The sequence below is a fragment of the Candoia aspera genome, chromosome 4, assembly GCF_035149785.1.
Source record: "Candoia aspera isolate rCanAsp1 chromosome 4, rCanAsp1.hap2, whole genome shotgun sequence".
In the NCBI taxonomy this organism is placed as follows: domain Eukaryota; kingdom Metazoa; phylum Chordata; class Lepidosauria; order Squamata; family Boidae; genus Candoia; species Candoia aspera.
In genome coordinates, this window is record NC_086156.1 from 4,566,521 (window position 1) to 4,579,820 (window position 13,300).

General features: G+C 47.1%; 1 protein-coding gene across 1 annotated transcript in view; it reads right to left on the reverse strand.

The window, feature by feature from the left end:
• MINDY4 (MINDY lysine 48 deubiquitinase 4) overlaps positions 1-13,300 on the reverse strand; it is a 70,829-nt gene that overhangs the window by 37,374 nt on the left and 20,155 nt on the right. The window contains exons 6-11 of the mRNA XM_063301891.1: positions 9,106-9,164; positions 5,989-6,098; positions 4,458-4,574; positions 3,150-3,238; positions 2,053-2,154; positions 1,074-1,137 (exon numbers count right to left, since the gene is read on the reverse strand). Of these exons, the coding sequence (XP_063157961.1) occupies positions 1,074-1,137; positions 2,053-2,154; positions 3,150-3,238; positions 4,458-4,574; positions 5,989-6,098; positions 9,106-9,164 (541 nt within the window). The remainder of the gene's footprint in view (positions 1-1,073; positions 1,138-2,052; positions 2,155-3,149; positions 3,239-4,457; positions 4,575-5,988; positions 6,099-9,105; positions 9,165-13,300) is intronic.

A 13,300-nucleotide genomic window follows, 5' to 3' on the forward strand; every position in this document is an offset into this window, starting at 1 on the left:
AGAGGTTGAAAGGTGAGGGAGAGGGTTGACTTCCAGGGGTTTCCTACTTCTACTTCCACCCTTAAAACAATTCCCAAGGGATGGGATGGGAAATGTAGGCCACATCGTTTGCAGGGGGAGACATCAAGGCGGTCCCTAAACCCCATAAAAACATTGTGACAGGACCTGAAATGAGCATTTCGTGCTAGAAAGCCTTCAGACGTTACTGAGCTGGAACACCTAGCTGACTCATGGGCCCAAATGTCTACCCAGTGACGTGAGATCACCAGTGACACACTCGCCCTTATTGCAAACCAGTTTCTCAGCCCAAGGGGGCAATGACCTTTTTCCCACTGGCACTTCAGATTTTTTCTTCTTAAAATAAATGAAACAGGGACCTAACTTTGGGGGTGTCTGCCCATTGAGGCTACCCAGCAGTAGGGACCACCTGGACTTCTGGTAACACTCAGTGGCAAAGAGAGGCAAAAATTCAGAACCTCTGAAAAGGGGAAGGAGACTTTTTCAAAGAACTGCACAGACGATCACCAAATGGGGGTCGTGGCAGGCCGGTTCAGCACTTCACAAAGCTGGTCTTCCTGCCAGGAGTTGTGCTCTGTTCTCCCCCATTTCAACATCAGCTTAGCTGGGGACGAAGGGAAACAGGGTGCATTTCTCACACGTGCCTTGCAGAGTGGCATGTCTCACGCGTAGAGAGTCCAAACCTCCAGTGCAGGAGGCTTTCAACTACTAAGAGGATAAGCCCCTTTACGCTCATCTGGTTTCTCATCCTCTTCCTCTTGAACATAACTTTTCCATTTAGCTTTTCTCTCCCTCCCTCCCTCCCTCCCTTGATTGATAGTTGAGATTCTCAGCAACCTCAGTAGCATCCCACAGAGTGGAAAATACTCCTTCAAAATAGGACACAGTTGACCCAACAAACAATTATTATACCTCCATAAGGGAGGGAGGGAGGGAGGGGGAGGGAGAAGAGGAAGACAAGAAGGAGAGAGGAAGGGGAAGGGAGGGGAGCAGTAGATGATGAAGAGAACAGGGGGAAGGGAGGGAGGGAGGAAGAAGTCTAAATGAAAACGTACCATTTCTAAGATCCCATCTGGCTTGTATTTCCCTGCAGGCGTGAACTGCTGTGTTCCTGTAGACCTGAAAAGGTCAGGAAAACAAAACAGCTGTAGAAGGCAAACGGACTTTATAAGACAACTTCCCACCAAAACGTGGACCTCAGGGGAACGGTATTAGGGACAGGGTTCACAGGTTGAGTTCATTTTAATTTTCCCGAATTGGGAAACAGCGGTTGCAGGGCAAGGAACAGCAACGAGCTGGTGATTGCGCAGACCTACGCTAGTGTCCTCTCTGTATTTTGAATGACTGTCCCCACAGTGCCTGAGGGCTGGCTGATAGGAGTCTCAGTTTACCCCTCTGAGAGGGCAATGGGTGGCTTGCCTCTGCCCTCGTGAGGCCCAAGGATCTAACTTACAGCAGTAGAGCCGGCTTCTTGTATCCACAGCTTGAGGAGGAATACATGGGAAAGCTACTTTGCGACCATCCATGGCCGGTCCTTCCAGCTAATTCTGATTAACAGTGGCTGTCTGGAGGATGAGAGGGAGCTTCTGCCTGAATCTCCAGATGTGCTGGCATCGATCACTAGCGTGATGGTGGATAGGAGTCCCAGCCCACACATCTGGAGGACAACAGGTTAGAGAAAGTGGTCTTTGTATTCCCCAACGCCCACGGTGATTTGCTTAACAACCGCCACAAAAAAGGTTGTAAAATCGGGTCAGATTGGCTTAATGACCGCTTCGCTTAGCAACCAAAATTCTGGGCCCGTTTGTGGTCGTTAAGCGAGGACTGCCTGTACTGCAGTGGAGCGTCTTGACCGGTGGGGCTAGAAGATACCATTTTGGTGGGGTTTCTATCATTCCAAAGGTTTCCACTGGGGAAAATTATGCCCAGAAAGAAAATGTGAAAATCAGAGGAATAAGTGGGTTGGGATAGAGGGCAAGAAGGGGTTTCATGGACATTATGATAGACTTTTTAAACAATGTACCTCTCACTTACAAGGTCACCACCGCTTTCTCATTGCCACCTGCACGCCATAATATACCAGCAAGAGCCAGAACGAGGCACTGGGCCCTTTCGGTGTCTGAAGGCCGAAGGCACCTGCAGATTGGAGAGGGAAAGAGAGACATCAGTAGTAAAGGAAATCTACAGTCAAGGATGGTGACATGTGGCCAGAGGAGCTGATTTTGCTGATTTGCACATTGCATCTCAGACCACGGGCCTTGGTGGCCAGGGCTGCTGGGAGTTGTAGTCAGAGATACCCAGAGAACTGAGGCTCACACCTTTCTTGCCCCAGGAGACCATCAAGCTGGGATCTGAAGAGCAACTGTGATGCACAAAGCTCTTCTTTCAACAGGCTTGCCCGGCTGCTGGGCTCCCCCTTTGCAAGCACATCTGGTGTGATGGGAGTTGGGAAGGTCGCTGAGTCTGCCACCCAGCTCAGTTCTACGCTCCACTCGAGGGCACCTCAAGCTTGTGGGGGGCTCAGCATTCCTTGCAAAGGCCTGCAAGCCCCCCCCCCATTTGTCTGAGGCAGCATTTCCCTCCCTGGGCAACTTTCAGAGGTGTGAACTTCAACTCCCAGAATCCCCCAGTTAGTGGATTCTGGGAGTTGAAGGCTACTTAGCTAACACGCCCAGTGTCGCTGCACTGAGCAGGTGGCTGATTTCATTGTCTTGGGGGAAATGTACAGGGTTGAAGTAGCACGCCCAGGCACAGTGCCCATCAGTGGGGCTGGAGCGTGACCAAGGCAGACCTCCAAGACAGACCTTGCCGAGAGGCCTGGATGAGCATGAACGCACCCCCACACACACACCCTATACCCGCTGAGGTTCCTTCCAGCTGGAAGTTCCCCCCTGCGTTAATCCAGGCTGACTTTTGCAAAATGCAAACAAAGAGCAAGATCCGAGCTGGAGAATTCAGGGGCAAGGTCTGTTCCCTCCTCTCTGTCGTCGGCACGAACTCCCCCGCTTACACTTCCAACCCCGCCAGCGAGGTCAAGACCAGGGTCACCCCATTTCCCCCACAACAATAGAGGGGACTTGCCCTTGAGTTAGAATGGAAAACTTGCCGGGCCCTCGGGAACGACGACTTACCCAACAGCGTTGTTCCTGCTACCGTCACCAAAGATAAGATGTTGCAGGACGTGGGCTTGAACGGCTGCCAGGACCCCACACGGCCCACCCTGGAGGGTGTCAGAAAGGATTGGAGGCAAACAATGAGCGCAAAAGTGGTTTGCAGCCTGGAGCAATTTCACCTCACTGCCAGACCCTTATCGTACCCGTCTTTTGACTGCTGCCCTGTGACTCTTGTAGACACAATGAAATCTGATGCTGCCAGGTTCTTAATTAAAAGCTTGGGTCCCTGAATTTCTTCCTGAAGAGGCTGAGCCAATCCCCAGGTTGGACATGTGGCAGCTTTGCTCGGCACCCTGAGCATCAAAAGCAAAAACAACTGGGTTTTCTGATGGTTAAAATACTAAAGGGTCAGAAGAAGAGCCCCACCGGGGGATTTGTAGTCCTGTTAAAGTGCTCAGCTGAGAGCAAAGCAGGAAGTGAAACTGTTAGAACTCAGGCTGGAGGGAGGGGGCTGGAAAAGCCACCCCCCCCAGGGACTGTTGATCCATCTGGAAATCCTCTACCAAATTGATGGGCAGAGATACTGGGTGGGAGGTGTCTCTAAATGTCTCAGAGGAGGGAGACTTTTTAAAATAATTTCTCAAGGGCAGGACCGCCCTTTACTGGAGCTCTGGCAGTGGGGGTGGCGGTGGGGAGGATCAGGGATGAGTTCCTTCTTTATTTCTTCCCTTGGGACCAAACTGAATTAGAAGAAGCCAGGGAGGGTGCAGAGCCTGGAGGGATTAAATAGGGATACCATGTTCTGGGATCTGCTCAAAGTGGGACTAAAACATCAGCAATTCTCATTGGTTTATTCCCATCATTCCATCCCACCCAGACTGTACTGAGCACTGTAAAAACAACAACAACAACACACACACATGCACACTTGGCCCAGTTTTCTATCTTCTTCTATTGCTTTGATGGGAAAACATTGCAAGCACAGCTGTGAAATCTTTGTGGGTTTCTGGGGCCTGGATGTGCATCAGCGCACTTTCTGGAGTTACATACTGCTGTTCCAAAACCACGTCAGTGCTTCTGGGTGCCTCACTATGCTTTCTGAATAGCTTTTCTCCCAAAGTTCACACACAACGCCCCTTTGCACGCAAGCAAAGCATGATACGAAAAGAATCGTTCTGCAGTCTACCCCGCAGAGTGAACTGGGCACAGGTGGGACATAAACAGGCCTGGCTCAGTACAGTGGAAAGCTGCTTGCAGCCAAAGTTTTCCAGCTCTGGTGGGCAAGAGCTTCTCAGAAATTTGGGAAGCCCGGTGGGAACTTGTTACCTTTTTTTGCACAATGCCGTATTTCAGCTCAGGGTTTTCGTTAAACCGAAAGCTCTGGATTCTCCATTCCTCGTTGAAGCAGCCAAGGCCAGAGCCAAAGAGCAGGGTTTTTAGATCCTTTGTTAAAGGAAAAAAAAAAGTGGGGGGGGGGAGGATGGGAGAAAGAACAAACATGAAAGAGGAAATTCCTATCTTCACTTGGAAAATACATAAAATGACAGACGGGTGCACGACAGAGAGACACCATTTTAAATCAGGGAAGACAAAACTGGAGATCATATACACAGGTAGCCCTTGCTTAACAACCACAGTTGGGACCAGAATTGCAGCCGAAATGAAGCAGGCATTAAGCAAATCTGACCCAATTTCACAACCTTTTTTGCAGTGGTCGTTAAGTGAATCACCGCAGGCATTAAGCAAACCATGTGGTCATTAAGCGAATCACACAGGTCCCCGTTGATTTTGCTTGCCAGAAGCTGGCTGGGAAGGCCGAAAATGGCAATCACATGACCGCAGGATGCTGCGATGGCCGTTAAGCGCGAGGACTGGTCACAAGCCACTTTTCCAGCATTGCCGTAAGTCCGAACCATCACTAAACAAATGGTCATTAAGTGAGGACTACCTGTAGTCGCCTACGTCACTTCTGTGCTATAAATACTGTATTTCTTATTTTCCTTTCAGCAAAAATGAGTCACGGTAGGCAAAACGAGGCTGTTTCAAGTCTTAACTGTTAAAAAAAGAGCTGCTGCTGAGGAATCTGCCGTTAATACTAACTTGCACAACCGTTTTCTCGGAGCCTGCAAGCTCTTTTAAGCTGTATGTTCTTTGGTACTCAAATGACCCCGGTTTGGCTGAGCTGAATGGAAAATTAAAGGGAGAGGTGGGAACTGCCACAAAAAGCTTTTCCATCTTCACAGTTCCAGCTAGGCATTAACAACCTTTAGCTGGGGGGGATTTGTCTGTTTAATATTGCTTTAATCGAACAGCGGCTAAAAGGACGTCCTGAGATGCTAAAGCTTTTATAGTAGCTGAAAAAGCTGGGCAGAAAGACTTGGTAAATTCACGAATAACGAAAACGGGGATAAGGCGAAAGTAATTCCGTAGCTGGGTGGGCCTTTGGGGTTAAACTACGGTTTGCTTAATTCTGTCTCATTGAGCAAACTAACATTGGCTGGGGTGACATGGTGCTAACCGTAAAACACGGCTGATGGGCCACAATGGCTGGGTCCTCAGAACTCAGGAAAGCCAACACGATACATTATGCTAAGCCTGACATACTGCAATGGTGTGGAATCTTAGTTTGTTGAATAGCCCCCATGGCAGGGCCCACACGAAACCCTGAACTGCCCATGCTCCCTTATTTGACGCTGGCAATTTGTCAATCAATTTTTACTGGGCAGTTTGGCACAGTCAGCTCAGCTAAGGCAGCTGAACAGCAAACAGATCCCCTGAGAGTTAGCACGGGGAAAGCAAAGCACGTCCGCCGTTCAGATTCTGCCTTGCCCCGTGCCAACTTTAGCGTGCCGCTTACCTTTGCAAGAACGGAATCAATGGGCTTGGATGTCACTTGGCACGTGTACAGAGCCAAAGGTTCAGGGTCTCTGCCAAAGGTCTCCCAGCTTTCTTCATCCTCAACATCAACTAATAGGGGAAAATAAGAGGTCAACATATAGGACACGAGATCAAAAATACGCCAAAACTTTATTTTAAAGGACTAATGGATGCAGGGAAGGGGTGGGGATGTTTACTGTAGCCAAATCCCCACTAGATATGAATTGTTAACATTGGTGCAATTCCCTGCTTGACATGTTTAGATCACACGTACCCCCTATGAGTTAAGACAATTTGATTGATTGATAGACAGACAGACAGACAGAATCACTGAATTCTGCAAATTGGCTTCAGTTTATGCAATTTCAGTCAATTATTGAGATGGAATCTGAGGACGACCTTGGAAGATTGGAGGGTGGGGGTAGAGATGCCACCTAGGGAACGATCAGATAAAAGAGAAAGGAGCCCTCAGCTGAGTAACGGCCAGAGAAACCTCCACTCTCCCTATTTACTGTTTGTTGTTGTTTATTCGTCCAGTCGCTTCCGACTCTTCGTGACTTCATGACCAGCCCACCCCAGAGCTTCCTGTCGGTCGTCAACACCCCCAGCTCCCCCAGGGACGAGTCCGTCACCTCTAGGATATCATCCATCCACCTTGCCCTTGGTCGGCCCCTCTTCCTTTTGCCTTCCACTCTCCCCAGCATCAGCATCTTCTCCAGGGTGTCCTGTCTTCTCCTTATGAACTATTTACTGTTGGTATATGCAAGAAATTTTAGCTGCAGAGAAGTTACTATGGTAACAAATCACTTTGGCAGGGTGAGGAGGTCGGACTTAATTGTCCTCAGGTTGGGGTGTGAAAAAGATGACCATATAAGATAAAGCTGCCGATTGCCTGGAGGAATTTGCCTGGACGTGCCACAAGAAGTTTCAGTTTTCGTTTTTGCAGTCTCCCTTCCAGCAGCCTCTCTTCCAGCTCTGCGCGTGTGAGTGTATGAGCTTGTAAAATATGTCTATGTAAAAAAGCTTTTGTGCCGATCCAGGGCTCTGGATATGGAACCTGTTTATGTTTTATGCTTTTTATAAATACACTTATTTTTATAGAAATGCCTGGTGTGTTTTTTCTCCTGATCAAATGCTTTCCAGCACTCTGAACATTTACCGCCTGAGAAGTTGGGGGGGGGGGGGTCCTTCCTAAGTTTCTTCCTCTGGCCATTACTCTGTTGCGGGCTCCTTCCTCTCTTATCTGATCGTTCCCTAGGCAGCATCTCTTCCCCCCCATCTTCCAAGGTCGCCCTCACATTCCATCACAATTCTACCAACCGTCTCATGGAGAAAATCTTATCTGTGTGGTCGCTAAGTATCGAAAACGCCTTGATGGCACATCATCCATCCATCATCCATCCATCCATCCACACCAACTGTCCAGACTGCTTTGGGAAAAACAGACTTTGGGGACAGAGTTCACATTAAATTTTTGTCCAATGCACTTAGAGAGCGCCAAACGGGGTTCTGTATCACCACAATTTAACCGTTCACAAAGATACATCGTCCATCATCCTTTGCTTGGTTGGTTTCCTACAGTTGAGCTGTCATGTTGGGTCTAGTACCTTTGGGAAAAGCAAGGAGCAGAAGTCAACCAAGTAGGTTCCTTTCCCCCAGCAGGAGACTGTGAAACAAAGCCTTTGCTGTGAAGGTAAGCTGCAGACTCAGACGTTCAGTATACATCCCCATGAATGAGGCATGGCTCTTGGTCATGTACAGAGTCACATTACCCCAGCTGCCCCCTTTGCTGGAGACAAAAGAAGATCTGGTTGTCCTATCTTAGAGCGAAGAACCACGCTGAGACGGTGTTTATTGTCCTAGTCTACTAGACAGAAAATCCTGCCAAACTGAAAGGCCGTGGGAAACCCTCACAGATAAACCCAAAACTCAAGGGGGGCCTGCTCTGAGTTTCTTCGAAGGACAGTTCAAAGTCTCTAAACTACGCATGCGTTTTTCCCCCTGGATAGGGGCCCCCTCCTGCTCACCATCCATACTCATGACACTGGTCCTTTTAAACAAAGAAGGAACTCAGGAGAAGTTCATGGGCCGACACTAGGAAAGGCTGTATCGGGAGTCTCCTATTTCTGAAGAAATAGGTACAACATTCAGCCAGAATTTGCACTAAGTTTGATTTTGGTTTGCTGCGTAGTGCTAAAGCGTCTCGTGGGGTGGGGCTGGTGCAGAAGTTAAGGGGTTGGGCCAACATCGGGGAGATTAAGATTCATCCTCAGCCATGGAATCACTCTGGGTAACAGCAGGCCAGTCACGCTGTCAGTCCAGCCTACCTCACAGGGTTGTTGAGGAGAAAAAAAGGGAAGTGAGAGCTATCGATGCCACCCTGAGCTTTTGAATGTAAGATGGGATATAAATCTGACATGTAAATATATCAGTGTTTTTTCTCTGTACAGGTTGTATGTCATTTCACCCTTCCTTCCACATCGCAGAATGCGTTCCAGAAAATATCTTTTTCTCTGTAAAACTCCCTGTAAACTATTTGACTAATGCAGAACTCTCTATTCAAGCTGTTTTTCACAGAGACTCTGTAGTGAACCAGCAGCATCTCATGGCCTATCCGGAGCATGACATTTTCTTTGGATTTTCTTTTTTCAAACTGATTTGCAAGCAGCTCTGTAATTTAGCTCCTTCGATACTTCAAGTGTTTGCCTTTTAACGTTTAAAGTTAAAATAGCTCTTTTCTTCATTGTTTTAAAACTAAAACTTGATTTTCTTTATCTCCATGAGATAACTCACATTGGGGAGGCTGAGATGGATGAAATAAAACAGGAAGATTTGGCTATGCCATGCTTAACCGCAGTTAGCTCAACATATAACCAGCATCACTGATAGCCATAAACTATTCCTTCCACTCACGATTTCATTTGCACAATAGGATAGGCTGAAAACAAGAACACATTACGGTTCAAAAGGCATATGGAAATGCTAAAACTATACAAGTTTACTTCTAGAGGAGTACAGTACACAGATCCTTTTATTGGCATTTTCTAAATACCAAGATCACCCAACCCAGAGAAGATTTCTCCAAGATTTCACTCACCTAGCTCCAAAATGTCTCTGTGCAACTGATCTCTTCTGGAAGCAGATGATGGAGCTTTTCTGAAATGAAATAAGATTGAACAGGCGCATGGTCAGATCTTACCAGAGAAGTGGCTAGATCTAGATGGACTGGGCCAAGAGCGGACAGAGGGTCAAAACCAGGATCAAAAGATCCCCTAAGCAAATTTCAGGGACTGGGAATAGGTGTCTCATTTTTGAAGGTGGGGCTAGAAAATGTACCATCTCCCAGAACAACATGCTCGCCATATAATGAAGCTTTACCATGTGGACCTTAGCACATGAGATTAATGTGGTGGTTACCCCGAGAGACCTCCTTTTCAGCAAGGCTACTGAGTTTGGGGATCTGAAAACAACTGGGTTAGTGGAACTTAACATTATAACTGCCCAGAGTCCCTCCGGTCGGAGGAGATGGGCGGTAACAAATCTGATAGATAGATGATAGATAGATAGATAGATAGATAGATAGATAGATAGATAGATAGATAGATAGATAGATAAGCAAGCTGTCAAGGGCAGGTAGAAGACAGGAATTCTCCCCCCCAGACTGGGCTACAATTGTTGGCCCATTTTGCTGCCCACAAAAACAGAGTAAAGAAAAATTTCCAAATCATAACTTGCAACAGTATTTTAACTTTTGCGCAAAATTTGTGCATCCTTGTTTATTATTATTATTATTATTATTATTATTATTATTATTATACCTTAGACCGCACGGTCTTTTTAGTATTTCCAACCCAACGGGATGGGGGAAAGAAACATGTCAAGGGGATTGGCACAACATCTTCCTCTCTGTCCATCAACAGGGTAACTCTTTAAAAAGTGAACTGAATGGGACAAATTTTGGTATGGAGGGAGAAGCCAGTGAAAGAAAGATCCCATTCTAAAATGGGCCACCTCCAGCTGGGTGCTACACAGGAAACAAATCCTGAAAATTTCCCCCAATGCGGCAGCCTGGAATGTTGCCAGCAGGTTTATTCTAAGCCCCGCCCTCCTCTCTCCAGGTCACATGATCCACAGCAGACCACATGCAGCCTGCCTTGTGTTTCCTAGTGCACCCCTGCACAGAAACACACACAGACACAACAGGTTAGCCCCACGGGGTAGATCAGACCAAGAAATCAATTCCAAGGCTAAAACTACTTTTATTGAGGCTGGCTAGAATAACAGAATCTTGCAAGTCTGATTGTGCGGCACCTCCCCCCCCTTCTTATACTCAGGTGAATTAGGAAGGTGTCTGTCTGAGCCGCTTCCAAATATTATCTGTTTCTTGTGGACTTAAAATATGTTTCACCCCTCATTGTCCTAGCAATAAATCTTGCGTATCTCCATCAAGGTAATCTTACTCTCTATACGTGATACTTCATTACACAGAAGAAAATACAGATGCCTGGAAAAGGAGTTGGTAACACAGGAGCCATGTTCTGCATGCTGGCCCTGCCCACCTGGATTGCTGGACCTCTTTCATCATCACACCTTGGATTCAGAGTTATGATTAAAATCTATCCCTGCCATCTGTTTACTACCAGGGATTGGGAGGAGTTTCACAGTTAAATGGGATGAAAGCCAAAGATCACCTTAGATTTGGCTTTCCATTCATTGTCCTACAACAATGAACAGCAGCTTATCCTATCAATAACAATAGATTATTGTGCTTTTTTCCATTCATGCATTTCCTCTCCATGCAAAAAAAGAGAACATCCACATGACGTGGGCATCTCTGTCAAGAAATCTTCCACCCTCTTCGTTTAAGGCCAGCAAGATTATAAGGAGTTGATTCAAGAAAACGTGACTCAGATTGGAATAATTAATCTACACCCCAGGGTGAAGACGGAATCGCTGGCATTATGAATGACTCAAGGCCGAAGGAACGTGCCAACCTCACTTGGCCAAGCCCAGAATGGTGAGCCGGAAGTAAAAGGGTTGAGACGCAATAAAAATGGCATGGTGTGAGATGCTGCCCATTTCTAATACCGGCAACGCAGGCCATAATCTAGAACTTCAAACTTTTCTTGATGATGCCTATTCTTAGCCAGTTTCTCATTTCCAGAACTCTGTTTTCCTTCTTGCTCTCTCACTATCAGTAGAGAAGATAGCTGAGATGATGGTAATTATATTTATGTATTGCCCAACTCCCAACAAATCTGGGTGGTTACAAATGAAAGCATTAAAAACAAGAGAAAAATACAAGGCCCCAAATTCTTCAATCTTCCTGCCCATAGTGGCTTGTCATCTTCTGAAAAGTCTGTCCTCTTCTAGTGGGGTTGTGTGTCCCAATATGGATTAGCAGAAATGGGCAGTGTGCTTCTTATAATTTCTGTCAAGCCTTGGAGTCATGCGCCAGGAAGACAGCCTACTTCTCGCAACAGGTCCTCTGGTCCTGCTGCTTCTGCCCCTCGCCAGAGTGAATGTCCGGTTCCATCACTTTTCTTCTCCTTCTCAGCTGAGAACCCTGCAGAATTAATGCACTTTTCCATTGTTCTGGAGAAGCTGGAATGAGAGACCTATGGAGCCCTTGGTGCTCTCTGAGCTTGGTGGTTGGCTTGCAAATGTTTCATTACCCAACTAGGTAACATTATCAGTGCACTGATGATTTCACCTAGCTGGGTCATGAAACGTCTGCAAGCTAACCGCCAAGCTCAGAGAGCACCAAGGGCTCCACAGTTCAACCCTGAGCTACAGAGATCCTCTTCTATTAAGAGAACTCTCAGCTTCCCTGTCCAGACTGTCAAAGCAGCTGGTCACCTCCTGCTGGACTTCCTCCTGGTTCATCCATTCTTCCTACCTGCCCCCCATGTACTTTCAGACTTGTAAGATTCTATTATTGTAACCTTACAATAAGGTAGAATTAGTTCATCTGGTTGTGCTTCCTGTCTGGACCACCTTGCCAGGCTGACATCAATCTTGCAAGTCTGAAGGTATGTTTCTCCCCCCTTGCCTTTACAGTCCAGAAACTAGGGAGGGACCCTTCTGAGATGCTTGCCACATCCCTGTTCCTGCTGAGGGCTCAGCTGCCTCTTATCCGACTGTTCTCCTGGCTGTGCCTCTTCCCCGTCTCCCAAGGTCATTCCCACGTGCCATTACAATCTTTTGAGTCCTTTGGTTTAAGCTATTCTTTCTCTGCATTCTGCAGACTATCCTTCTCCCCCAAAGCTCGTAGCACGATGACTACCGTTTTCATTTCACTAGGCAGTCCCGCGTACTGTACACACCAACCCCACCGTGCTGTGAAGAGGAAGCAATCTATCAGCCTAGCAAAAGGGGAAAGGAAAAAATAGGCCACGTTGTGTAAGCGAATCCAACTGGGCTCTCTCTAATTCTCCAGCCTCGCCTTTGATCTCAACACATTATTTACAGGAACCGCAGCCCTGGTAGAGAAAGTCCTTCGTTTCACGGACATTTCCTCAACAGCTTCTGCATACAATAGCCCACCTCACCGAATCAAGACACAAAGGGATTTCCAAAATAAGCTGTAGTCGCCGGCCAACTTTCGTCTGAGAACAAGGTAGACGGGGGTATTCTGGCTTTCTCACTGCGGGCCGCCTTGAGAAACAAAGGCAGGAACTAGAAGGACTGGACCAAGATGGAAAAAGACTTAATCTCCCCCAGGAAAAGGTTTTAAATAAAAACAAAAAGAAAACATTGGTGCATACTGAGTCTCAGCAGGCAGCAACCCCCAGACAGCCTCATTTGAGCAAAAAACAAAATTAGGGATGGGAGACCAAGAGGAAGTCTCAGCTCTGTAGACTGCAGAGTTGGAAAACACAAGCTGGGAAGAAGTCAGCGGCAAATACTTCCATGCTGCTGCGGTGTCCGTGTGGTCAAGCTCCGTTTGAGGGAAACTTTATCCTTTTAGAAAAATCCTGTGCTGGAGAAATGTTGGGAAATAAGCAGACGTGGAAAGGAAAAAGAATATGAAGTCTGCCTTCTCTGTGCATGCTGATCCTGATCTGGACTGGGCTTCTGGACGCTTCGCATAGCCCCAAAACAGAACAACAGTCCAAATGGTCTCCCATCCAGGCGTCAGCCAGACCTAGTCCTGCTTAGCTTTCTCAAGGCAACTGACTTCAAAGTTTCTAACAGCCTTTGGGTATCTCATGAATGTCAAACTTCAACTGATAAAAAGCAGCTAGGAGCAAGCCATGATATTTTATGACACGAGGTGGCAAAAATCCAAA